The sequence below is a fragment of the Chelonia mydas genome, chromosome 12 (assembly GCF_015237465.2).
Source record: "Chelonia mydas isolate rCheMyd1 chromosome 12, rCheMyd1.pri.v2, whole genome shotgun sequence".
NCBI classification, from domain to species: domain Eukaryota; kingdom Metazoa; phylum Chordata; order Testudines; family Cheloniidae; genus Chelonia; species Chelonia mydas.
In genome coordinates, this window is record NC_051252.2 from 18,344,189 (window position 1) to 18,371,112 (window position 26,924).

Consider the following 26,924-nt stretch of genomic DNA (forward strand, 5'->3'; position numbering starts at 1 on the left):
GTGCAGTTTCTTAGTGTATTCCTCAGTGGGATCTGAGGAAAGTGGCCTATAGAATTTGGTATTGGAGAGTTGTCTGGCAGCCTCCTTTTGGTAGTCAGACCTGTTCATGATGACAACAGCACCTCCTTTATCAGCCTCTTTGATGTCAAGGTTGTTTCTGAAGCTGTGGATGGCATTGCGTTCTGCACGACTTAGGTTATGAGGCAGGCGATGTTGTTTTTCCACAATTTCTGCCTGTGCACATCAGCGGAAGCATCCTATGTATAGGTCCAGACTGTCATTTCGACCCTCAGGAGGAGTCCATGTGGAGTAATTCTTCTTGTGCTGTTGGTGGAAGGGTATCTGTGTATCAGTGTGCTGTTCACTGTTATCTTGAAAGTGTTCTTTGAGTCGGAGATGGCGAAAGTAGGCTTCCAGATCACCGCAGGACTGTATCATGTTTGTGGGGGTGGCGGGGCAGAAAGAGAGTCTCCGAGATAGGACAGACTCTTCTGCCGGGCTGAGAGTGTAGCTGGATAGATTGACGATATTGCTGGGTGAGTTAGGAGTACCACTGTTGTGGCCCCATGTGGCAGGTAGGATTTTAGATTGCTTACAGTCCCTTTTCCTTTGTCGAGAGGTGAAGTGTGTAATGTAGATCTCCTGTCTTATTTTAGTAAAGTCCGTTTGTATGGAAGGTTGGTTATTTATGAGAGTCTCCAGGTTGGAGAGCTCTTTTTTGATGTTTTCCTGTTTGTTGTATAGGATGCTGATCAGCTGGTTCCTCAGTTTCTTTGATAGTGTGTGGCATAATCTCTCACTGTGGTCTGTGCAATAGGTAGATAGCAATGGATTTTTCACCTTCAGTCCATTTGGTATGATGTCCATCCGTTTGCATTTGGAAAGGAAGATGATATCTGTCTGTACTTGTGCAAGTTTCTTCATGAGGTTGATGGATCTCCACTCCATACGGCTAAATGCAGTGCCTTGCATGGTGTCAAGTATCAGAAGGGTAGCCGTGTTAATCTGGATCTGTAAAAGCGGCAAAGAGTCCTGTGGCAAATATTGAGTTAGCCACCCTTATGTTTTGGAAAAATGTCCACTTCTTAGATTTGTGAACACAATTATGCTCAAAATCTGAAAAGAAATTAAATCCTTTTACCAAAAATCTATTTTTTTTAAATAATCATTTTCTTTTTTTCTCAGCCTGTGTATTCATTTGTCATATTAAAGATGTCATATGTAGTTTCTTTATTTATTTAGGAACAAACATTTTAATATTTTTTTTATTTAGTGTTGTGGTATCCTTGATAAATACTATAATTCATTCATCCTTATTACAGTAGAGTTAATTGCAATTTCTGCCTGACTGATATTTGGGATTCCCAACCAAGAATACAAAAATGCAGTTTCATTTTAATAGATAATTTTTAAAGTCCCAATTTGCACATTTAAACCATGTAGTATGAAATGATATCCATGAACTCACAGCTGTCTAAGAAAAGGTCATAATACGGTAGCATCTTAAATCTGTGGCAGTCATCACCAGTCCTACCCCATTGTACGATGTAATATAAGCCTTACAAGCTGAAGAGCTCTAAGGCAAGCTGGCAATTCACGACAATAGTCACTGGGCCTATGGTACCCTCCCTAGGGAAAAAAAGTTAAACTTCAAGTTAAAATATACGTGATGCGAGGCCCTGGATATTTGGAGGTATTTGGTTTTCAGCCTTGCAAAGGGAGCCAGGGATGTCCTGCCCAAACTGGTAGAGACTCATTAGCTGCAGGGAAACTGGGGGTCCATCCTGTGAGTCTCAGAACACCACACTTCTGTGTTCCCTCTCCGTCGTGCAGCAGAGGTCACTTAGGTACCATGCCATGGTTGAATTCTACTTTCCGTATGAACATAGCTGGAAAATAGAAACTCAGAAGTGACTGTCAAAGTCATTGCTGCGGTAAGCAGCAGCAAATCCAGCAGATATGTCGTCTTGGCTCGATGTGAAGCACACTGTAAAGAGTGGCTGCTCTTCAGCTGAGTTCCCCAAAAATCTGGTTTCCCCAAATGCAAAAAGTGTGACATGGGTATCTTAAATCAGCTTCCCACTTCTTTAGGCATGTATACAAATTATGTTGTGTTTCAGCATCTTGACTTGGGCTGAACTTACCTTCTGCCTTTAATTGGAGCAGCTCTAATGCTGCTGACAGCTCCTGTGAAATTTCCACACCTTGGATTGAAACCTAGCTCATTTAAATCAATTAGATTCTGATCCAGTTTTTTCCCCCACCCCCTTAACTGAACTATACTTTGAGCTAAAATAAGAAACAAAACGAGTTGGTTATTTGAAAACATGCTCTTCAAAGATAGTCTGGTTCCTTTCTAAGCCCTTATCTCTACAAAAGTGTATCCATGTTTTTAACTTTAAGTTTTAGAAATTTTTTTTTTCTGTAATAAAGCTGAGTTCAGCTGTACCTGATGCAAGATCAGGGCTTAAGGCATTGCCCCATCAGAGGATAAGCAATGAAGGCTTTGTCCACCCTAGTAAAATTACATATCGCTGACAACTCGTGTCAACAAGGGATGCAGCTAAACGCTAAACAGAGTGACAGGCCAATACAAACTGAAATTAAAATGAAAGTGTTCAATTGCTTTAAACACTCCAGGGTCATAAAGTCAACAGTGTTTCAGAATCCATAAAATTAAAATAGAAAACATGTCAGAATATCTTGATCTCTTTGCTCTCAAGTTTTACCATCCTGCCAATAATTACTTCCCTTGGTGGTGGAGTATATTTATTTTTGTCTAAGAAAGGACTGCAGGGATTGAATTATGTTATAATAATTCCTGCCTAGTTGCATAAATAGAACTCAGCCTGCGGCCTCCTACTCTAACATATAAGGTGTGAATTATTGCACCCAAAATTCACAACCAGTCATGTCTTATTGCTTAATTTGAGATACTTGATTTAAAATATAACCTATCAGAGCATGTCAAAGCAGTGCAAGAATTTGACACTCAAATTCCTGTTTAAAAAAAAATTGTGAAAACTACTTCTCACACTTTGAAAACTTACCTCATGTTGTCACCGGCCAGTCCCCTTCTCCAGGTTGAAATTATTTCTGTTATCCTGGTGAAGGGCTGAAGTGGTTTTATTGTTTATCTTGTTCCTGTTATGGAAACAATAAACAAATCCTTTAATAAGGGGCTTTTTAGAAAACAAAGGATCCACACTTGATCCAAGTTAGTATATGCTGTAGAAGTGCTTGTAGAAGATGAAAAGATTGTAAGAGATTTTGCTAAAATGCAGTAAGTAATATATCTGGAGATCATATATTGTTAATGAATCTAAAGCTAGCTAAGAAAAATGTGTATCTTTTTCATGCTTTCAGTTAATGGAAAACGGTTCTTTGTGTTCAGTTGTTTATAATTATCTATTATCAATGGAGCCAATTTCTGCCCTGGCTTGCAATTAATGTAACTCAGGTTTAAATCAGAGGAAAATTTGGTCTACAGTATACATTTGGTGGCTAGTTCTGAAATTGTTAGTGGAATAAGTTTATTCTTCATGTTGAATGCCCACAGATTATTTGGAAATGCAGGATCTGTCACTTAAGAACAGATAATTGTATTGTTTACTTATAATTTTTAAAACATTATTATTACTGCAGTTAAAACATGTTATTGTGATGAAAGTCTTAAGCAGTAGATTCACTACACCTTTTTTTTTTTAAATTAAATTCTAGCTGGACAACTTAGCCAGTCAGCTCATTTCGCTCTCCAGTTGCCTTACAATGTTCTAGGTTTGGGACGCAGTGCTAATTTCCTTGATCACTTATATGTTGGCATTCCTCGTCCTTTAGGAGAAAAGGTAAGTTGAGATTTATCATGGGTGAACTATTTTTTCTGGTATTTTCCTTGCCCAATGAAGTTTTGGGGGGTGCTGTGCTTAGGACTGCTCTCTTTCAGAACTCAGAATTATAAAGAAACATTTTTCATGGGTATTGAAAACGGTTTGCTGAAGACTACTGTGTGTCCATTTTCTCCAGCATATAGTTTAACTCATTAGCCTCTGAAGTAAACAATAAAACAAAAATATCACTCATGAGAAAAACAGAGAAGTACGCGTTTGTGTGCTGTTTGCATAGAAAAATAGAGCTGGTTTATATTAATAACATTTCAGTTTGCTCTAAGAATCCAATTATTATGCCAGCAACCACATTAATTTATATTGTAATCCCATCAGATCTCCCCAGGTGGATGAGGCCCACATGGCTCAGTACTTGGCTGGGAAACACCCAAGAATTCCAGGGTAGGGCAGGAAAACAATGTCTGTCACCTGTTGAATCACCTGCTTCCCTCTGAATTGGTATTGTACTCTTTACCAGCATGGTGCAAGGGGAACGGTTCTGCTGGAGGAACCTTCCTGCTGATGAAATGTGAAACCACGATCCTGACAACTTGTGGTGATGAAAGGTCTCACAATGCTATTTTTAAAAATAGGACTGTTTACTCCAGTGGCCTGACTACATTTGGATAATTAAATTCTGCCTATATAAAATTTCCCTACTGAATCAGTTGGATATAATATTCTCAGAGGTGAAAGTAAGCTGGTACGCCCCGGTATGGCATACCGACAAGAGCCGGTGCGCCGTACCAGGGTGGATAGACTTCCTCAGGTGCAATTTAAAGGGCCTGCAGCTCCCAGCAGTGGCTGGAGCCCCCGGCCCTTTAAATTGCTGCCAGAGCCCCACTGCTGGAGCCCTGGGGTAGCAGCAGTGGGGCTGGGGCGGCGATTTAAAGGGCCTGGGGCGGTAGCGGCGGCCAAGCCCTGGGCCCTTTAAATCGTCCCCAGAGCCCCGCCGCCGTCGCTTCCCCAGCGCTCCAGCAGGCTCCAGGGACGATTTAAAGGGCCGGGGCGGTAGTGGCAGCCGGAGCCCCGTCCCCGGAGCCCTGCTGCCGGAGCCCTGGCGAAGCGGCGACGGGGACGATTTAAAGGGCCCAGAGCTCCAACCGTCGCTACCGCCCAGGACCCTTTAAACCACTTCTAGAGCCCCTGGCTGCCGCTGTTACCCTGGGGAGGGGAAAGGAAGCACTTGCCGGTATAGGGTGGGCCGGAGCTGGCTCTGACCTCCCTCAGCCCCGCCCCTTCTGGGGGCCACAGCTGGCCCCAGCCCAGTAAGTCCCTAGACTTACTTTCACCCCTGCGTATTCTTCACTTCCTGCTCTAAACTGGAGTGCTAATGTGCACTTTTTAAACACTGCCATGGTTCACCTCAGACATTGTGGTATTTCAGTGGTGGATGAAGTGATCCTTGTGTATCATTTTTATTCAGTTTGTAAATTGCTTTGGGATCTTTCAGGGTAAAAAAATCTTTATATTAATGTTAGAGAATTATCACTATTTTTTCCTGTCTCCTGGAAAATTAACTGTTTGAGCTTTTTGTTTTTTCTTGTATAACATTAATCAGAAAAGTTCAGAATATTTAAAATTTGTATTAATTTGTAAGAAGTGGATATACCTTCATTCCTTCTTTCAGTCCATAAGAAAACAGGAATGGACAGCTATCATCCCGAACTCCCAACTTATAGTCATTCCATATCCACACAACGTTCCTCGAAGGTAATATAATTGTTTGAAGTAGATTTGAAAATGATACTATGGATGCAGAACTGTAATTGTGTGTCATGGACTATGAATGAATGATGGTGGAATGATTATAGAAAAGGTTTAATAAAAATTCTAACAGAAAAGGTCTTTTCTTTTCATGTGCAGCTAGTTACATTTGATCATCTGAAGAGCAGATTAGCATATTCAGAACTTGGTTTGTCCATTCAGGGCAACTGCAACTGTGTTCCCCTTTTATTGTCCATCAAGGGCAACCACTCTAGTTTCCAGACACTCCAGCTGTCACCGCTCTTGGGTGGAGACATGTTTCTCCCTCCCTTCTGACCATGCTATTTCCAGACTGCACCATTCCCTGTCCTCACTGTGTCATTCCCAGCAGAGACAGGCTGCCCAGGTATGTCTGCCTGCTTTCTCTGCAGAGACTGCGAGGTGTAATTGCTACAGTTATAAAGCACAACACAACACTTCCTGTGCAAGCCTACTTTATTCTTAAGGTAAAAAACATTCTACAGTGAAAACAATAAAATAACCTATATGCGTGCTAATAAGCTTACCAGAGTTCACCCCAATCCTAACATGGATTCTTACAGGAGCTGTCCTTCAAACCCCACATAAGGGGGATTCCTTGTGGTTACAAGTTCATCACAGCTTCAGCTCAGAACAAGACTCAGTCTCATGAGGCCTCAGGAGGCCCTGTCCTTCCAATCCTCCCCAAAGGATCAGAGCCCTCCATGGACCAGGGATCCTGTCCGTTTGCTGTATCAGGTAGAAGACCCTGAGCCAATTTAAAACCAGGCTGTTTGTCCAAAAACCATTGCTTTGTCTGGTCCCTGGAGATTCCAGTTTGAACAAGTATGTGCAAACCTCTCCAGGTGGGTGGCTTCAAAGGACTGATAACGGAGGAAGTACATTAGCATCCCCCTTTCCCTACTAGAGAAGGTACATACAATGCCACAATAACACACAATTACATTTTTTATACAATGTACCCCAAAGTATTGACCCTAATTCAGTCAGGTTTAACTTAATTCAATAAACTTTATGGAATTAAGATAAAGTTTGTTCAGGCTATTACAGGATATTGGCAGTGTGTCATACTTGGTATATTATAGATGTGTTCATTTGTGACCATTGCTAAATTGTCGGGGAGTAGGCAGATGGAGAGAGAATATGTGTACATGTTTATGTGGAATATGTGTACATATTCCCTCATCTGTATGAGAGATTCTTGTAAATAAGCATATAGCTTTATTTCCTTTTGTGGATCATGACAGTCAAATTTAAAATATATTGCGCATTTCACACTATTGTAATATTGGTATTTTCTCTTTAAATTATTGAACATACAGGTATTTGCATAAATGTTTTATATATTTACAGTGAGCATCCATTAAGTATTTTCCAATAAATGAAAACATACCTGCCAACTTTCTTTTTGACAAAGTAGCAAGCGTGGTCATGGGGAAAATAGGCTTTTTTTGGTTTCATCAGATATACATTCAGTGTGTCCAGTTAGATACAAAGGTTCTATTCAGTCCTTCAACACATGGTGTGTGTTGCCATGGATACATGTATTTTCCTGTAGCTAAGGGTCAGAGGGTTCCTTGGAGGAGGACTTTCATACTGAAATCAATTTAGAATAAAAACATTTATACCAAAAACCTGAACTTGGCCAGCACTTTTCTGTGCTACTTTTGCTGTTATTGAATATATCTGTCATAATTAGGGGGTCTACTTAAATCACGGAGAAATCACACATTTTTCCCAGATTGGTCACGACATAAATAGCACATTTCGCAGATGTGTAACACATCCGTGAAATTTGCTATTTATACTGTGACCAACCCATGAAAAATGTGTGATTTCTCCACAGCATTTCTCAGACTGGGGCCCTGACCCAAAAAGGGGTTGCAAGCCTATTCGGGGGTTGTGGTATTGCCATCCTTACTTCTCCACTGCTGCTGCTGACAGTGGCACTGCCTGAAGCTGAGCGGTGGGAAACCTGCAGCTGCTGCCCGGGCGCCCAGCTCTGCAGGCAGCAATGCCGCCAGCAGCAGCAGAGGTATTGAAGAGCGGAGAGCAGCAGCTGCTGGTGGCCATATCATGCCACCCTTATTTCTCCGCTACTGCTGGCTACAGAGCTGCCTTCAGAGCTGGGTACCCGGCCAGCAACAGCTGTTCTCCACTCTGCCTTCAGATCCGGGCAGCCAGACACCAGATTTCACGTTCTGTGATGTGATTTTCACGGCTGCGAATTTAGTAGATCCCTACTCATAATAAAGTCTTTATTAGTCACATTCTTGCTTTCTCTTCTGCTTGATCTTGCAGTGAAGTCAATTTTATATATAATGAAATTATTCTTGTATCACAATTTCAGCATTATAACTTTACTGTAGAATCAAATATGAGAAGAGATGAGATGTGACATCCCTTTTATATAAACTATGTTGCGTTAGCGATTAAGCACAAGAATAACATCAGTCAGGTGAATAAGATTTAACATTCTAGCCTTATGTATTTTAAAGATTCCCATGTACAGAAATCTCTCTAAATCCTCTTGCTTTCAAATTATTGGGTTTAGTTTTCTCATAGAGGAAACACATGCAGATATGGACACTGTAGACTGACAATAGGTGAAACTCAATATTGGAGATTATGTGAAAACAGGAGAAATATACATATTCAAAACTTTCACTACACATAGACATTTCCTAAGATTATATCCAGATTTCATTTAAATAGCATGATTGCAGCTCAAGGTGACATACCTGAGCTAGCTGTAATCTAGCTACCTGATGTCCCAAAGCACTGAAGCTGCACCAGCATGTGCTTTAGTGCAGACTAGCCCTACAAGTAATTAACCAGGATTCTGTGTGGACTTAACTGCTCCAGGATCCGAGATAGCTAAATTAAAGACAGCTTGGGAATGTCTTCTTGAGCTCCAGTCACACCCCATGACTGGAGGTTTTGATGATGGGAAAAACGAGTGAAATGATATCATGCATCAAGAGAGGAGAAGATGAGCAGTTGAGAGGAAGATGATTTTAGTCAGGCTGTTTAAAACTTTCTTGTATAACTTCAGTGACTAACATTTTGGAGAAAGGAAGTGTTTATTACGGAGTCAAACATACAGATTCAAGCGCATCCCTCTGTACTTTTGCTTTCAGTTAAGATGGGAGTGCACACAGTGCAGCTGCTCTGACACATCAAGGATGTCCTCTACAAAAATAAGGGAAGAACAGACTTTACACACGTGATATTCCTAAACAGGAAAGAAACCCCTTTAAAAAAAAATTATTTCTACAGCCTAGAGAAGTATACGGGGTGCAATCCTAATTTGTATTTAAATCCTTTTCAGATTCCTTAAATCCCCAAGCAGTACTTCCACATTTTCTCAAAAGTCCCAGTGAATCCTCGTTCTCTCTGAATAGCCTTTTCCAATGATAAACAGGCATTAAGGATATTAATCCATTCTTCTATTGACAGAATTGATTCTTTCCTCCAGTAACATAATAAAATAGGAAGAAATTGCCTAAGGAATGAATCCTCTATTCTCTTCAAATATACAAATTATCAGGACAAAATGGTCTGTTCTCTCAAGTCTGCAGCCAGTCAAACTGAACAATACCACTTTAGAGAGAACTGCTTAATTCATCTCAATGGGATTTTAACTTTGAATCCTAATGAAGATTTATAGTTTACACTTTACTATTTCACTGATGATCAATTTAGGTGAAACATCCAGCTATTCTGCAATTGAGTGGAGCTTAATATCCCCCTTTTCTGACAAATTTGACCCTTGTCATCAGACTTTTCTCCCTAATCCTTCTCCATAATAAAAGTTCCCTTCCCTGTCTCTTAAAGCCAAAACATTTTTAAGATTGGGTGAACAAAGCCCAAACATCAAGGGCCAAAATTTCAGTGCTAAGCACAATGGGTTGAGAACAGACGGGTCAAATCCCAGGGGGAAAGGTTACTACTCAGGAGTCACCCTCATTTCCAGAGTAGCTGCATTGATCAGCAGTGAAATATAGAACAGTGCTGACTGATACATAATCATCCTCATAAGGCTTCAAAGTTAAATCTGTGCACTTGTAAAACCCCACATGTGCACCACAAACAGGCCCACTGCAGGTGCAGGACCTTAGAGTCTAGCTACACAATTACTACATTTGCTTGTTTATACCCACAGTTGTACTTTTTTTTATAAACCACAATGGGTGTGTGCACGTCTTGGGTAGGTCCACCAGTTGTACCCTGTTTTGGAAATTTGGCCTTCCATGTGCTCCATTGCTATCATTAAAAATAGATGGAAGTCTTCTCACCCCAAGAGTTCAAATCTGAGATAGGCATGAGCAATATGTCCAGCTCTGGATCTGAACCTCTCCTTAGTTCTGGGTGTTTGGATGGAGTGGGTAGCATTAGGCCTATGTGTACTTCACGTATTAAAAGATCCATTTTTCTTTCTATCTGTACTTCTATGCAATATAATATTATCTGTAGGATACCAAATATTCATTGTATATTAGCAGATATGACTGACTTAAATTTTTAATTGAGTGGTCAGTCTATTATATAAAGTATATAAAAGACACTTTTGCCCTTTTTTTAAAAAATGTGTAACTGGACCATGGGATTTCCTCAAGGATAACACTATGATCTGTTTGGCTATCTCCTTAATTTTATAAGCTGCGTTAGAAACTATTTTAAAATTGGTTGATTCTTACTGGCTAGCCTACAAATGGTGCCAGAATAAGAAGTCAGGTAAATTACTTGCTTCTTGACTCAATTCAATGGGACCTAATAGCTCACTGGACTGGGACTCAGAATAGCTGAGTTTCATTACCAGCTCTGGCATTGCCCTGCTGGTGACTCTGGGCAACTCAATTCATCTCTCTACGTAGACTTACACAAGTGCTTATTTTAATACTCCAAATAGGAGAATATTGAGCAGTTTATGCAAATAGACCCCAGTTTGGCAAGCTACTTAAGCATTTGTCTAAGTTTAAGCATGTGAGTAGTCCTGTAGTAGAAGGTCTGGAAGGATTCATAGATTTTAAAGCCAGAAGGGGCCATTACAGCCTGTATAACACAGGTGATAGAACTTCCCCAGTGATTTCTACATAAAGCCCCTAACTTCTCAGTGAGACAGACCATATCTCTTTAGAAAGACAGCCTGCCTTGCAGTACACTTAGATATTTTTCTAAAAGATTATTACACATTAGTGCAAACAGAAATTGATGCAGGAATTACTGGGTGAAATTCTATGAACTATGTTGTACATGAAGTCAGATTAGATGATGATGATGATAGTCTCTTCCAGCCTTAAAATGTATTAATCGATTGACATGCTTAAAATTTGACACATTCTTAAGTACTTTGCTGAACTGGGGCTGTGGCCAGCACTTAGTCACCCATGCCAACAATACATGCGCACATCTCCAAATACAAAAATTGTAAACATATTAGGAATCCTGTTTAAAAATAAAATCTCATTGACAAAGCGAGTAATGCAAGGGTACTGTTCTTCAAATTAGCAATAATTAATTTTCTATACACTCTCACTGCCATTGATATTTTTATAAATTCTATTGTACCACTTTCAGCTACAACCAGCCTCTTAGGCACTTTTATTTGCCCCCCTTGTGTTTCTGAAGGAATGTTTTCTGCAAATTTATTTAGAAATAAAATACACATTGGTTTCATTTTTCAGTCTATTTCAAGGTTTATTGACTACAGAGACTGACCTCATTGGTCAATAAATTTTGATTTAATCCAAAAAGGGGTCTATATTTAATTGCTGCTTGTTAGAAGAATCTTAACTTTAAACTTTTAAATGAAAACACAACAGTTCTCTAAACATGAGAGAGAAAGAGTTGCCTTTGATTCTTAATGCAGTATTGGTTACATAGAGACTGTATGTCTAGGTTAAAGCAGGGGACGAGGAGTCAGGACTCCTGGATTATAATCCCAGTTTTGGCACTGACTGACTATAGGCCTTTGAGCGAGTCACTTAAAAAAATAAGATATGCACTGAACTACTACATGCAACGATCATGTAATATTTAAAAGAAACAAAAAATGCTGTACTTTTAAGCATATATAATAAGAGGTAAGCAGTAATACATACGTTAGAAGATTTTGCCACTGGAGTTTGAAGCAGAGAGTGGAAGGTCAGGCCTGAATGGCAGTGTCTTATTTGGTCACAAAGTTTGAGCTGAATGTTTAAAATGATGTGAGCTTTAAAGGTGGATTATTCCTATTTGAAAATATGACGAACTTGTGATGGGCTTGAGTTTATCTTTCTTCAAAATAACTTAAATATTTTTAAAAGATCCAAGTAGTAGTTAAAGTTACAAAAACTTAACAAATCTGTGCCTCTGTTTATAGATAAAAAAGGTATGAGGCTAAATAAATGGCTGTGAAGTGCCTTGAGATTTTTGGATGCAGGGACCTATGGCTCAGAGGGTTTTGTGTTAATATTTGGACATGCAGGAAATGAACTACTTAAGCTAACCATACTGCAGATGTGGACTTTACATCGCAAGCCCAGATCACCCCTCCCATAGACAAAGTCAGAAAAGGGCATCAGGGAGGCTGATAAATTGCCCCCTAAGGGGAAGGTGCCGGAGAGCTGCAGGATAGGGAGGGATGCAGTTTCTTGTGAATCCATCTGTTTTTACAGAAATTCTGTAGATTGTGCCTAATATGTCAGCTCTCTAAAACGCTAACATTTTTATGTTTGCAGGTTGAAAACATTATATCCCATCACCACAAATGAGACACTTGCAGCTAATTTTGCTGAAATACTTAAGTAAAATCAATATCAAACAATTTGTACTTCAAGGAAAGAATGAGATGACATTTGATTGGCTATAGTTATCTTACAGCCTTATCTGACTGTACTGACATCTTGTTTATTAACTCCCTATGATCAGTAGGGTTGGTTTTCATAAAACACCATATCACACTGGCACATCTGATGGATATGAAACCAATAAAACTATATTTTTGGACGTAGTCTTTAATGGCGCAGAAATGTGCCACAGCTCAGGAGTAAGCTTTCTGGATCCTAAACTCCTTTATTATCAATGTTAAAAATTATTCTGATGTGAAAAATCTTTCTAGTTTCATAGTCCGTAGCGTACTGTGCATAAGGTACTTACTACATGATTTAAAATCAATTGTTATGAATACCCAAGTACAAAAAAGTGGAATAAAACAGATTAGAAAGACTAAGTAACTTTGTCTCTTAATACACTCTACTAGTATGGGATGTGCAAAGATGTTTGTCACAAACACTGAAATTGTTGCTATTTCTGTATCTCATAGAAATGCCCTGTTGTAACCTGATTTAAAGTCACATTGTTCCCTGATGGAGTAAAACCAAGAGCACTCAGGAAACTCCACAAAGTTTGTCAGGCAGACGACTTTATAAATTTCCACTCCAAATGCAGGATTTTTTGGAGGAGACAGGAAGCAAGGCATCCGTACCCTATGGAACCCCCACTTCATTATCTACAAGGAAATGAAGTACTACTCTACAGTGTGATGACCCTCCATGATGCTGCCTGGCCTCTCTTTTTCCCTGGAAGCACAGCTGTCATTGGCTGTCCTTGCCATGCCTGCACAGTGGGTTCTGATACTTATGTAGGCACAGAGAGGAATTTAATGCAGCATTAATTTCTGAACAGTGTAGATATGCAGATGACTGATGGAAATGTACAATGACTGCTCCCCAAGTCCCCTGCAGTGCTGTGTTGCAGCAAAGGGGCTTTCTTGGCAGAAGAGGCAGCATGCCAGGTGGACTGTTTCCCTGCTCTTTTCCCTTCACCTAAGTCTCAGGCACGGCTTTTTTGGAGGCTTATCCTGTGCATTTTATTTTGCTCCCTTCCATGCCCACTGCAAAAGAAGTGCCACGTTAAGGAGTGCCTAAATGAAAGAGTCAGTCCCTGCGGCTAACCATAGCACTTCTGTGAGTAGTTCAATAGAAACTAAGCTTAGAGATGGCATTAGTTGGAAATGGCAATGATATTAAACCCTATATTTGTAAGTAAACATTATTAGGGGAGGTCTTTCAGTAAAGCCCCTGGCTTTTGTGGGTCACCGTACTACCTTTATATTTTTGTAAACATAATCTCTATTGAATCTACTCTTTCTCCTAATGAAGAGTGACTGAGGTTTCCTTTGCTTCTCCTCTTCTGTGTAGCTGGAGTGCCAAGCTGTACCTGACCCCAAGTAACATTGTGCTGCTCACAGCTATAGCCCTAATTGGAGTCTGTGTTTTTATCTTAGCAATAATTGGCATATTGCACTGGCAAGAAAAGGTAAGCTTAATTAAGTGGAAGTGATTTTCTAGATGTATCTTTACTGTACTTTAAACTTCCTAATATTTTAATATATGCCCTAAGCTGTGTTGTTTTGAACAGTGTTTTTCAGTTTGAAAAGTTTTGGGGGGTATTCACTAAATTCATCAATCTATAACAATCCTCTCATACCTGAAAGGTATCAGACTTTATTATTGTTCACAAAATTAGGATAATTTAGGATTTATTGAAACCTTAGAAACAGATATTTGGTATTTAGTTTTAATTCTGAGTCATAAAAATGGAAATTTGGCAGTAACAGGTAAGTGTTGATAGTTCAGGGAAAACCATAATTCATAACTAAATGGAAAATGTTCAGTTCATATTAGGGTGACCAGACAGCAAGTGTGAAAAATCAGGACAGGGGTGGGGGGTAAAAGGTGCCTATATAAGACAAAGGCCAGAATATCAGGACTGTCCCTATAAAATGGGGCACCTGGTCACCCTAGTTCATATCCAGGATGAATATCTTGCACTCTCAGCCTTTGATCAGAATTTAAAGGAATGAGTCTGGAAATAAAACTAAATGTAAACCCCCAGCTTACCCTTACTTACAGCTTACTCTTTAGTTCTGCTGGTAATTCAGAGAGAAGGGAAACATCCCTTGTCATTTTGTGTCCTCACTGACTGTACTAACATTAACATTTAAGACAGTGTGTGTGGTTTTATCATGGACATACTGGCTGTTTTGTTGTATATAGCTGAAATACACTACAGTGTATAGAAATTCATTGATTTGAAGAAGCATTTTGAGAGGATTCTTTCATGTCACAAAAGAAAAGTGGTCCCATTTTTCTTAACCACTCTCAGTGCACAATAATATTCAACTGGCAGGATAGCCAATAAGTGCTGCTACCTAGCATACCGTAATTACAGCTATCAAATAAAATTACTGCATTTTTGACTTGGTATGCCTGGCAGTGTTTGTGAACTAAGAGGCCAGTTAAACATTCAGATAGGTGTCAGATGAGCAAGGATCCTGGAACTCCTGCATTCTCAGCCTCCCTTTGCCCTGCTGTGTGAGCAAATCACTCAGACACTCTGATTTGGTTTTCCCATCTATATAGTGATCATGATACCACATAGGAATAATGTGATGGTTAATCAGATTACATAGACAGCACTTTAAAACTTAACTATCAGTATTATTATTGTCAATTCAGAAATCGTCTTTAACACTTTCAGAATGCATGAAAGAAAGAGAGAACACAACTGAATGGAAATTGTTTTTAAAGTGGGGGATGCTTTAACTACACTGAGAACTGTAAGCCTGTCACAGAAGACTAAAACAGCAAAATCCAGTAGAACACAATCCAGTAGGGTGCCCAATTGTACACTTGTGTGGTCTGTGACAACGAAATCTTTGGAATGGAGCCAGAGCAGGTGATATCATGTTTCCCACAACCTAGTTTTCATTATAGAAATAGAGAGAGAGATATAGCATAGATACCTAGTAAAATTGTTGTGAAAGGTTACCAGCTCAGGCACATGCCTATGTCATGATGGTGACAAACCAACAACAATATTTTACTCACTCTTAAAAATAAAAGTATTAGCCTCAAGTAGCAAGCAGGAAGAATTTTGCAAGTCAGATAAATTGAAAGAGCGATTCATTGCTTGCTCGTGTATATGTTAGAAATGTTGTTAGGACTCTGTAGCTGCAGACAAACAGTTTATTTGTCACATAAGGCTAATCTCAGTTCCCAGTAAAGTTAATCCAACATTAGTAAACCCTGGAAAGAAGTACATAGGTAAAATATTCTGGACTGGAGAGAGGAAATAAAATACATGGAAAATTACTACATGTAACTAGAGACCATACAGATATAGGTACAAGCTGAATACTCTCCTTATTTATCCATAAACACACACATCAGTAACACTGTTGTTTTGACAGATCTGCATGTATAGCACTCAAATAAGGAAAGAAATGTATTTACCTTCCCAGCTGTTCACTGTTTATACACATGCATATGCCCACAAACAAAGTGGAGCCCCAATTTTTCATCTGCAGTTCTTAATGCTATTATTGGTTGAATTGCTACAGTCTTACTGTCCCTTTTATCAAATTTTTCAATTTTGGTTCTCTTAACAGTAATTTTAAAATAATCTAGTTCTTAAATTACAAGACCTGGGACCACGTGTGGTTGCTTCAGAGCCAATTCACCATTCCTCATAATATTTATCATCTTTTACAAGGCAGATGACATAAAAGCACACTAAGAAGCATTTTTCATTTAACCACTTAAGCAATAATCCTTGAAAAAAAACGTTCATTAGAATAACCCAAAGCATTGGGTCATTAATACTAAAACATCTCATCATTAACGGCAGCAGCCAATTTTGAGCAGATTATTGCTATTATAAACTGACACCTATTAAGTATTAATTGTTGAGGCAGTTAGTTAGCTTTTTGTCTTCTGTTGAATGACAGAGTTGAAAAAGCAGCCATTCTATGGCATTTGACAACTAATTTTCTATTAGAATGCAAGGTATGTGCTATACTGTTTCTTGTATTCTATAAAGTGTTATGGTTTATTTTTCAGAAAGCAGATGACCGAGAGAAACGACAAGAAGCCCATCGGTTCCATTTTGATGCTATGTAACATGCCTTAATATCTATGAAGGAGCTGCTATTCATTTGCTTAATCAAAATACGAAATTCCAACTTGTAAAGGAGATTGGGGGAGCTGGGGTATTGTTAGTGTGTTATTTGTACATGTTGCATTATTTGGTATTTATTTGAAAAGCACTAAAATCATACCTGAATGTCTCAATATGAGCTTTCAGTAAACAATTTGTATATACTAGCAGTTATTGGCCTTTATTTAACAACACTGTCAATTTATTTTTCTTAGTAAGGGATTTTTTTGCATTTGTTCCAATGTTTACATACTGCCACTTGTTCCAGTACAACATTTGACGGAAAAGAAGTAACGTGTAAATAAAGTTAGCATTTCACTGAGAAGAATCCTTTAGTGCCACTGGAATTGGTATTGTCATTTCTGCAATATAAATTATATGTCTGTAAATGAACCTAATGCAGATTATCAGATGAGACATTTTACATCAATTACTATAACTGTACTCTTGGGGTGCTTGATCTAAAGTGTCTAGATCTTTTTTCCTTTGTTTTAATCCTTACATGCAATAGTTAGATGAGAATTTATTTACTGAATGACTAAATTAAATCTACAAAGCTAAAAGCCAAATAACTAATCATCGGACATCTGTACTGTTGATGTATATTAGTTCTAGGCGTGAAGCATTCAAATTTTAAAAAATAAATAAAACCTAAGTTTATACAGAAATTAATCATCATAATCCAAAATATGTAAAAATTATGCCTTCCTAGAATGGATGTGATCAGAAGAATTTTGCTTGAGTATTGATGTATATCGATGTGACTATACTTAAATTTAATTATGAAAGCAAATAGCCATCAAGATTATGAATGGAATTTGATTTTCTTGGGGGGAAGCTTATAGAAAAACCTGTAAGGGAGACTGGGGTTGAGTCCTATGTTTGGCCTGCCTGTTTCCACCCCAAAGGCCATTCATTATTAAGGGCTGAGGTATTCTATGGTTCATATCAAGTCCTTGATGTAAACTTCTTACTTGAGGGCATGTTATGCTACTGTCCCCAAATTCTGTAGGAAGAGAGTGATGATTATGTCTGAAGAGAAGCTCAGTTCTGTATATTCAAAATGTCGATAGCTTTCCATCATCCAGATCAGACTGCAGCAATGGTAATACATGTTCCCTGAAACAATCATGCTTTTGTTTTATGTAATACAGTTTTCCTTTGTTCTTAAAATGGTTTGCATTTACATGATTCACTGTATATTTAAATCTGTTAACGTGCATTCATAATAAATGTTTATTAAATCAAGCATGTTTGTTGCTTAAGTGCAAACAAATATTATCGTTGGTGCTATCTTTATATTATAGCCTTGTTGGTCTGTTTCACTGTATGAGTGGTCACTGCCCCATAATCTGTTGTCACCCATTAACCTCTGATACTATATTCACCTGTCAACATTGAGCTGTTAGTAGAGGAAAACAGGGCTGGTAAACTGAACTGATTATGTCCATCGTAAATCATGGTTAGAATAATTTATTTCTGTAACTGTCATGACACTTAAAAATGAGCTCTCATACAAGAGGAGGAGAACCATCCATGATATACTTCTACCAGTCTGTGAAGCTTTCACTGGTACCAGCTACTTGTGTATGTGTGTATATATAAGGTAATCTGACATCTCCCATGTGTACTGGTCAGTTTCTTAATGAACATCTCAATGAGTTGAATGAGTCAGTTCTATGCCTCTCTTAGATTTTGTTTCAGGATATTTTGCACACTCAATAATCCAATATTGCATCAGTTTATACTCAGATTGTTTTTAAAGTTTTATTTGTAAACAGACTAAAGCTTTTCTAATAAAAAGCTTTATTATGCAACAGATTCTAGTTGCAACACACAGCTTTCCCTATAATGATAATGAACAATACATTCTAAGCATTACATATCAGTATTAAATACTGTTTTATTGTTAAACATTAAGTTACAATAAGATGTTTATTACCTTACTTAGGCTTTCCATACTGCAGGTGTCAAAAACAAAAATTTTCAGCAAAATTGCCATCACTAACAGTAAGATCAAGGATGTGACTGTAATTAGAACGTGTATTTCCAAGTGCTCTTCACAGTAACTGGGTGGTGAGAACTTGTTCTAACTATATAAACTTTCAGAACACATCCACAATACTCAACCGTGGTGAACAATGCTAGCTGGAGGCTTCTTCAATGTGAAATCTCACCTATGCAGAAACCGTCAACTAGCCAGCTGACAAATGGTTGCTGAAATAAACATGAGTCTTCATTGTTCTCATCTCCCAGAATGCAACAGTTAATTTCTCCCCAACAACTAATTGCGCCTGCTGCTCCATTTTCCCTTTAGGTGGTGTTATTTTTGGATAAAGACTTTTTTTATAATGGTTTAAAGAGATCTACAGCTACAAGACATCTTAAATTGGGAAAAGCCACTACAGTGGTTTGCTGACTGTACCACTGCCATCCTCCATTCTTCTCTACAACATTTTTTTCTTATTGGGGCTATAAATTTGGAGAAGATGCTGGAATACAATTTTCATGTGTCACTTTAAAAATATTAACCACAATGATTAGTTTTATACATGGATTTATAAATACCCGTAGATCTCTTTAAACCATTATTTAAAAAAATTATGATGCCAAGTATACATGATCCCATACACTAACCTTTGTTTCTACATTATTGCCCACATTTTATGAGCTGGGCCGAGGAGGAGCTGGGCTCATTCTGGGCCTAAGGCACGTGTAATCAGTGACACATTAAATTCTACTGAGGAGAGGGGAATGATTGCCTTCAAACCTGGAAAAGTATTTATTTTTCTGTGGATGACATTTAACCATAAAGAAGGATGGACTCACTCAACCAATGTAAAATGGAAAGTAAGTCGCTAATGAGATAAACCTGTCCTGAAGTCTCAATGTTTGTTCTCAGGTACAGTTCTGGCTATGTGTATGCAGGCTAGGAGCAATGATCCCGTAAAGCTTTATGTGACAGAGAGTATGCATGTGGGGGCACTGCAACTCGGCCAACTGTCTGGCAAACTTTCTAAGGATTGCCGGAGGCCTCTGTGAGACTTAGGAAGTTGGCTAAATTGTGATGTTCCTAACTCTACACTGAATAACTTTTTCAACATGACATTAAATATGTTTACATTATGATAGCAGATGGAAAACACAAGGGCCTCTAACATCTCATATTTGGGGGCTGTATCTCACTACAAATTTTCATACAAGCCATTTATAGTCTGTCAAACAAGCCCAGACAATAAAATAGTTCTGCATCACTAAACAAGTTCCCAACTCCTCTCCAACTCTCTATGATTAATACCTATTTTTGTATGTGCCTAGCATAAAACACAGAATATCCTAAGCACTTCAAATGTGGTCCAAAATTGTCCACTGGCTATAGACTATTGGTGATTTATAAAATAAACAGGCACCCATCTGCTACTCAGCATGCCTCTAACATTATTTCAAACACTATTACAACAAAAACAAAGCAGAACTCAAAGCAAATTTGAAACAGAGGACTTCTGGCAATTTTAGGGTAGGGGCATTTGGAAGAGAGGCGGCACAAAATCAGTTTTAATGCAAAAGCAAGACAGCCTTTTATTATAGCTCAGCAGCTGCTACAACTGTGCCATTAGTCTGATCCTGCAAATGCTTCTGCTTAACTTCACAAACATGAGTAGTCCCACTAACTTCAATAGTGTTTGCAGAATTTAGCTGTAGTACATTGCACATTTATAGCACCTTTAATCATAGAATGAGAAGTTCAACAAATTCACTACTAAAGTATGCTTCTGCTGTAATAATACTATGAACTGGCATCATGGGGGGGGGCATGTTTGTCTCTGACTTCTAGATCAAGTTTACTCTGTTTAGTTTAAATATTCCTATAGTATCCATCACTGTAGTGCCAAAAACAAGTTCAGGTTTGCATTGAGTTGGCCACAGTAGAGCCTGTGCTTCACAGTTCTAGGTTTGGCTAATTAAAGCATGGGATCTTTGTTGTGTTTTTTCTCATCACTAGCTGTTGCAGGACAGCTGACAAATAAATAGATGTTTTCCTAAGTGCAAACTCAAACTGAGATTGAGAATCAAGATGGTTTCTTTATTTCTTGTGCATCATCACCAGTAATAAAGATGCTGCAAGCCAAATTTTGCTTTCAGTTATATCTCTGCAACCCATTGCTGAAGTTACATCAATGCAATCCCACAAAATTCTGGCTCACTTAGACCTGGTCAATGGGATAGTCATATTTTAGACCTGGGGTTGTAAATTGCATAAAAATATTGTTAATGCACAAACAGGAATAGAATCCATATTTTCTTGTAGCAGTGTGAATTTTGCAAGGTTAACATGGTGAATACTTTTTGTCACTAAGTCAGCAGACATGCAGAGAGCAGATCTGCTGAATAAGAAGGGGCCATTTTTACAGTGACTTTACACTGTAGAACTGAGTCTCACACTACCACTCTATAAAATATGTGCATAAGATGGATATGTAGGAATCAATTCACCCACTGCTGAAATGGAACAGCAATTAAATAATTAATAGAAAAATCTGCACACCAATTTTGACCAGTGGTGCCAATTCAGATATTTGTTGGAAGGGGGAGAATTCCATTCCCAGCCCCCCTCCCATCAGGGACCCCATTCCGATCCCTACTCATCCCTCCCTCCTCTTGCAGGCTCCTCTGGTCTCCTCAGAGGGAGAGTCTCCCCTCTCTCTTATCCACACAGTGCATGGGCTGGTACTGGTACCACTAAGAGACAAGTTCTCAATAGACTCCCCTGCACGCTCTCCACCCTAAAGAAACAGACTACCTGTGCACCGGCTTGCAACACTGTTTGGCCCAGCTGCCCCTCTGTTTGGACAGAGAGGTGGCCGGCCAAATTAGAGTTGCATTGTGACCCCCTGTCGCACCAAGTCGCACTGCCATTCACTGAAATCTGGCCAGCCACCCCTCTGTCTGGATGGAGAGACAGCCAAGTCAAATTTCAGTGGTCTTATGACCACATAGCAGGAGCAACACTCCTGACCTCTCCAGCAACAGCTGTACTGAACTAGTATGAAGCCATTGCTTTAAAGTGGTTGGGGTATGGCCCCTTTGGCTCTGCCACTTATGGAACTTTGAGCAAGTTGAAAAAATTTGCAGGGGGAGCATTCCCCCCAACCTATCTGATTGGTATCACTGCTTATCATGTACTGCAATTAATATATCACTCTGAAATTGCAAGGAAATTTTGAAAAAAGAACAAGGAGTACTTGTGGCACCTTAGAGACTAACAAATTTATTTGAGCATAAGCTTTCGTGGGCTAAAACCCACTTGTTAGTCTCTAAGATGCCACAAGTACTCCTCGTTCTTTTTGCTGATACAGACTAACAGGGCTACCACTCTGAAAGGAAATTTTGAGTAAGCAAAATATAAGGATGTGATTTGAAATTTGGTCAGTGCACCAAGTTTAACAACCCTATTCCTATAACATTGATATGGAATCTTTAATGACCAGAAACCGTAAAGATTATAGTTTTAAGTCTCATCAGATGGCCCCTCCAGTAATACAGTGACCCTCACCTCTGTGCTGGACAGGAGAGCAATACTGTTCAGAGGGAAGAGTGCCACCTATTGCACTGCCACCACTTTGTAAGCACTTCTGTGTTATTCGTGACTGGTCTACCACTCAATGACTGTTCCAGCCCTACTAGCTATAACTGACAGTATCAGGTAGACTAAACATATTGAAACATATCCAATAAGCTAAAAGAAGGCTCTGACCTTTGATAACAGGGGCTGCTGACCTAATGAACCATTAAATTAACTGAAACATTAGGAAAAAAACCAAAAACATTGTAAGATTTAAATCTATAATGTTTCTCTGTGTGTCTAGTGAATATATGTAGTAGTACTAGGATTTTATGTTTGTATTTTATATAATTTTAAATCCTACTACTACATATGTACAAAATATATGTAAAATACAACAGTTGCAAGTGTCCATCTAATTTACAGGAAGTTTGCTAGATTTATTAGCTCTGAAGTCAGTTCCAAATTGCTGCATAAGGTACTGGAACACTGACAGGTGAAATGCAGGAAGGGACCAAGGGTAGGGTGCTCTTGACTACTTTGAAGTTTAGAACTGCAACACAATACACTACTGCATCGGTTGCCATTGGAAAAAAAATGCAAATATTGAACTAAACAGTCTCTAGGAACTGATAATGCTATTTTTGTTTTGACTAAAGGGACCAGATGCTAATTTTAAACGTGATAGACATATCACCTGTAGTCTGATATGGCACAAAATATAGTAGCAAATTTGCAAGGACAAGCAGCAATAGTGGGAAACCTCTAAGGGGAGAATCTAACAGCCAAGGGGAGGATATGTTATGCTCATAAAAACAAAAGAAAACTTGCAGTAACTAGCAACTGTTTTGAGGCAAGGTTCTCCACATATCTATGACCTGATAGAGTCCTGTTATTCCACTACTTGCGGATCCTGAACAAATGGTTGTCAAGCACACCAAACAGTGGGGTACTTTTGGAACGAAGGCAAACGTCCACTGTGAACTAGGCGGAGACACCCCCAATTAATTTATTTCACTTGTGACATTTGAAGAAGACGGAAAACGACTAAATGAATTTACATGTGCCGCCCAGCTGCCCACCTGAGAAAGCACTTGCGCGCATATGAGGAGTACTTACAGCCCGTTACTAATCTAACCCTTCACAGCTGTGCCCATCCTCCGAGCCGTGAGTGGCTGGGGTGGAAACACGCTACGTGCCATTTCATGTCTCCATCATTTGTTTAAAAAAGCTCAGCACCACAAGCCTGAAACGGCCCAACACGTCCATTGCGATCACTCAACCAAGCAGAGTTTGTAGACACAGGGCAGGTCTCTCTGCTGGCCAGGCTTTGATCCTACGACCCGCGGTTTCCCCGCTCAGCTGAGAGCCATAATCATGTTCCTGCTTCGACGAAAGTGCCTTCCAGCCCCCTGCCTTCCTCGCTGCCTGAGGAGATTCTTCTCCCCCCTTCCCTAACAGCTCCCCCCCGCCAGCTAGCCCGAGAGCGGGGAGTCGGAGCCAGGCAGCCAGCTAAGTGCGCCTTTTTATTAACTCCATGTAAAACCATCGCTCCATTTTAGCCGTCACTCCCCGCCAGGCAGCGGCGTGCGCGGGGCTCTTCCCGGCCCCGACGCTGCAGGCGGCACAATGGAGCGGGCCGAGCCGGCCACACGCTGCCTCCCCGAACAGCTGACGCGGCTTTTCTGCAGCTACCGGGCGCCAAGGAGCTGCTCCTGCTCCACCCTGAACGGACACCGCCCTTCGCTTTGGCAGGGACTCCGGCCAATTGGGGAGGGAGGAGGCAAGCGAGCTCCTGCCTCACCGCGGGCTCCCCAGCGGCGGGCCCAGCACATTCTCCCCCTCACCGCCCGTGCCGGGCTCCCCACGGCCCTCCCCAGGAACGGAGAAATCCCTGGGAGCGGGCCAGGGCTGCCGGCACCTGTGCGTGCCCCAGGGCTGGGACGTGCCCGCCGGGAGCCTCCCCTCGTCCTCCTCTCAGCTCTCCGTTCCCGCCCCTCGCACCCGCTGCCTTCCTCCCGCTAGCCCGGTGTGGGGCGCCCCCTGCCCGGGCGGGCTCTGAGGGGAGCGGCCCCGCTGGCGAGGCGGGGGGGGGAGGGAACATGCGTACAAGCGGCTCATTCCGGCAAACACCCACCCCCCCCTTTAAATGAGCTTCAGTGAGCGGCTGCAGCCGAACCGGGAGCTGCGGAGCCGGGGGGGAGCAGCGCGCCCCGGCACTCTGTGCGGCGGCAGCCTCCTCCCACACCCCCCGCTCGATGGGACTGAGCGCGGCGACAGCGAAGGCTCCAGGCTCGGAGGGGTTTGGCTGAGCTCGCTCCTAGCGGGGCGGCTCCCCTGAGCCCGGGGCACCGGCCATGGCCAGGGCGGAGACCTGAACCCGCCCAGCTGCACCAGCCACCGGGCAGCTCCCCAGCTGCTGCGCTCCGGCGCCCCCGGCTCCCCGCGGACGTGGCTATGCCTCGCCTCTGACTCGCTGCCACCCCGGCGCTCGGTCCTGGGCCAGGAGCGGCAGGGACGTGCCGTCCCCGCCGCGCGCGGGAGAGAAGATGGCCCTGGACAAACTCTGCTCGGTGCTGGAAGGTAGGAGCCCCGCGGCGGGAAGAGCGTGGGGACGGGCGGCGGCACCTGCGCCAACCCCCGGGACGGCCGCGCCCTCTCCCTCGGCTCCCCGGGCCCGGGGGCTGCGCACGCTCTAGATCTCCTCGCCTCTTCGGGAGCAGCGTCTGGGCGGCCGCTCCAGAGCAAGATCCTGCTCCGGACGCTGGTTGGTCCCCGGGCGTTTGGTTCTCCCCTTTCCAGCTATCTGCTCTCCGAGCTGGGATGAGGCTTCGTCCTGAGCCCAGGTGGGCGGAGAGCTGAGTATTCAGGGCACCCCCAGCCCAGTGGCTTTTGCTGCTGTTGGGGGCCCGGCGGGAAACACCAGTGCCTGGCTCTTCAGGGTGCTGAGTGCCTGCAGTTCCGGCTGAAGCTGGGGGCAGCTGTGGGTGCTCAGCAGCTCTGAAAATCGGGCCCCGCGGTCGGAGCTTGGACGCCCTCAAAGGAGTGACCACTTCTGAATATGTGGCTATATGAGAACAGGATAGGGAGTGGTGGGGAAGGGACCATCTCTGGACACATCCAGAAGCCCTGCCAGATGCCGGCTGCCTTTATTCTGCTGAGTGGGTGGGTGTGGGGGTGACCAGAGGGACGGTTATGGTAACAGTGACTGCTGAAATGCACAGTATGGCTCTGAGGAAAATCAAGAACTCCATATTTCTCCTTTTCCCACTAAACTACTCCTGCTTTGCTAACACTCCAACACGCTGTGTCTCTCTGGTCAGGTATTTATCTTGTTAGCGCAAGATCTGGTTTTAGCAAAATAACACACAATCAGTAGAGTGTCACAAACTACCCAGTTCTGTCTGCCTCCTGATCCACCTTCGTTTTGGCTTCCTCTTCAGTTTTACTCCTCCATGTTCAGAGGTAAAGGTTTAGGACCAGGCTCCTTATCTGAGCATCTCAGTGTCTGTGATAGCATGACTTATGTATCTCGACAGTGGGGAGGAAGGTTTATTTTATATGAAGCCAGACCTGACAGTTAACTTTGCCTCACAGATAATTTGCAGCATTCTGTATCTTTTGTAGCAATAGCTGATTTGAACCATCCGGGAGCCTTTGATCCTTTGTTTAAATGATAGAACATTTTGTTAGGAAATACTGTTTAGGAATGTTTGCTTGCTTGAAACAGGGTAAAACACAAAGGCAGATACTGTAGGTGGAAAGTAATATCTCTTGTGTAGTGATGATCTACGATATGAAAGTTGCAAAGAAGTCTATTGTAAACCCAAAATACGTACATATCACATGCAGTTCTTTTTCTTACACTACAGTTGTTTTGGCAAACTAAATTATTTCTCATTTACTTCCCTCTACATCTAGGTAAATATTTATTGCAAATATCATGTTTTGTCTTTAATGTAATGTATTTTGTTTAATTATTACATTAACATTCTTCTGCTGTTGCTGGACAGCAAAGGAGGGCGTCTTCAATCTAAAATCTTTGTTTCAGTGACTTTTTTTTAATTCTCTCAAAGACAGCTGTGTTCATAAAATACAGTTGGCATAAAAGCTTCTTGAATTATACTCCCCAAATACAATTAATCCTGCATGTGTAGAGTGGGTGCGCTTCCTGTGTATGTGTGGGTGTAAACTGTCTCCTAAAACGTGTGTGTGTGTGTGTCTCTACAATCTTCTATAAACACTAACAATCTACTGGAGATTCTGTATAAGATTTTCTTAAGACCCTTTTCAGTTTCTTTTGTAAGAGTTTTTATTTGGTGTCTGACTTGAATATGATCAGTTAAATATATAAACTGCACAAAGAGTTGAAATGTTAGTGAGCTCTTAATTCTAAATACACCGTTCAACCCTGACTCCAGAAATTGCCTCTGATTACTTGACATCATGTGCTGTCTTCTGTCCTCTCCAGAAGAAATCTTTCTATAGCCAGATTATTACGTCTAATAATACAAAGTAAAAAATGAGGTTCCTATAAACAGGCATATAGTTTTAATTTTAAAAGTGAACTGTTATGAGCAGTTTTCAAATTAATCTTTACTATTTTAAGTTGAATGTTGTAAGGGATTTTAAAAGTTTGCAAGATATTTACTTGAATTGGTGAGAATACTGGGCTGTCTTGCCATCTTTTTTGTTTTTAAGAGAACTTCCTGTTGAAATTGAGGGAGAGTCCTGCTTTGAACATATAT

At 40.9% G+C, this 26,924-nt stretch overlaps 3 protein-coding genes across 9 annotated transcripts in view; 2 read left to right on the plus strand and 1 right to left on the minus strand.

Annotated features, from left to right (window-relative positions):
* The window catches only part of ITFG1 (integrin alpha FG-GAP repeat containing 1), a 208,605-nt gene extending 190,744 nt beyond the window's left edge, over window positions 1-17,861 (plus strand). Inside the window, exons 15-19 of one of the 4 annotated variants that reach the window (XR_005222227.2) lie at window positions 3,721-3,845; window positions 5,515-5,597; window positions 5,751-6,097; window positions 6,194-6,368; window positions 13,814-13,925. Coding sequence is in view for 2 of the 4 variants with exons in the window: in XM_027822134.3 (XP_027677935.2) it covers window positions 3,721-3,845; window positions 5,515-5,597; window positions 13,814-13,931; window positions 16,517-16,576 (386 nt within the window). In the remaining 2 variants the exon portion in view is untranslated. Of the gene's footprint in view, window positions 1-3,720; window positions 3,846-4,220; window positions 4,681-5,514; window positions 5,598-5,750; window positions 6,098-6,193; window positions 6,369-13,813; window positions 13,932-16,516 lie in introns of those variants that run through there. The other 3 variants (XR_005222226.2, XM_027822134.3, XM_037877753.2) reach the window with 3 other exon arrangements.
* LOC102947665 (borealin-2) overlaps window positions 1-26,924 on the minus strand; it is a 208,130-nt gene that overhangs the window by 17,061 nt on the left and 164,145 nt on the right. The window contains exon 12 of the transcript XR_006285125.1: window positions 3,051-3,144. The gene's annotated coding sequence lies outside the window, so the exon portion shown is untranslated. The remainder of the gene's footprint in view (window positions 1-3,050; window positions 3,145-26,924) is intronic.
* Window positions 23,414-26,924, plus strand: part of NETO2 (neuropilin and tolloid like 2) — a 51,197-nt gene continuing 47,686 nt past the window's right edge. For 3 of the 4 annotated variants that reach the window (XM_043526053.1, XM_037877757.2, XM_037877758.2), the window contains exon 1: window positions 24,318-24,759. In XM_043526053.1, the coding sequence (XP_043381988.1) occupies window positions 24,726-24,759 (34 nt within the window). In that variant the 5' untranslated portion in view covers window positions 24,318-24,725. Of the gene's footprint in view, window positions 24,760-26,924 lie in introns of all 4 variants that reach the window. The other variant, XM_037877755.2, reaches the window with a different exon arrangement.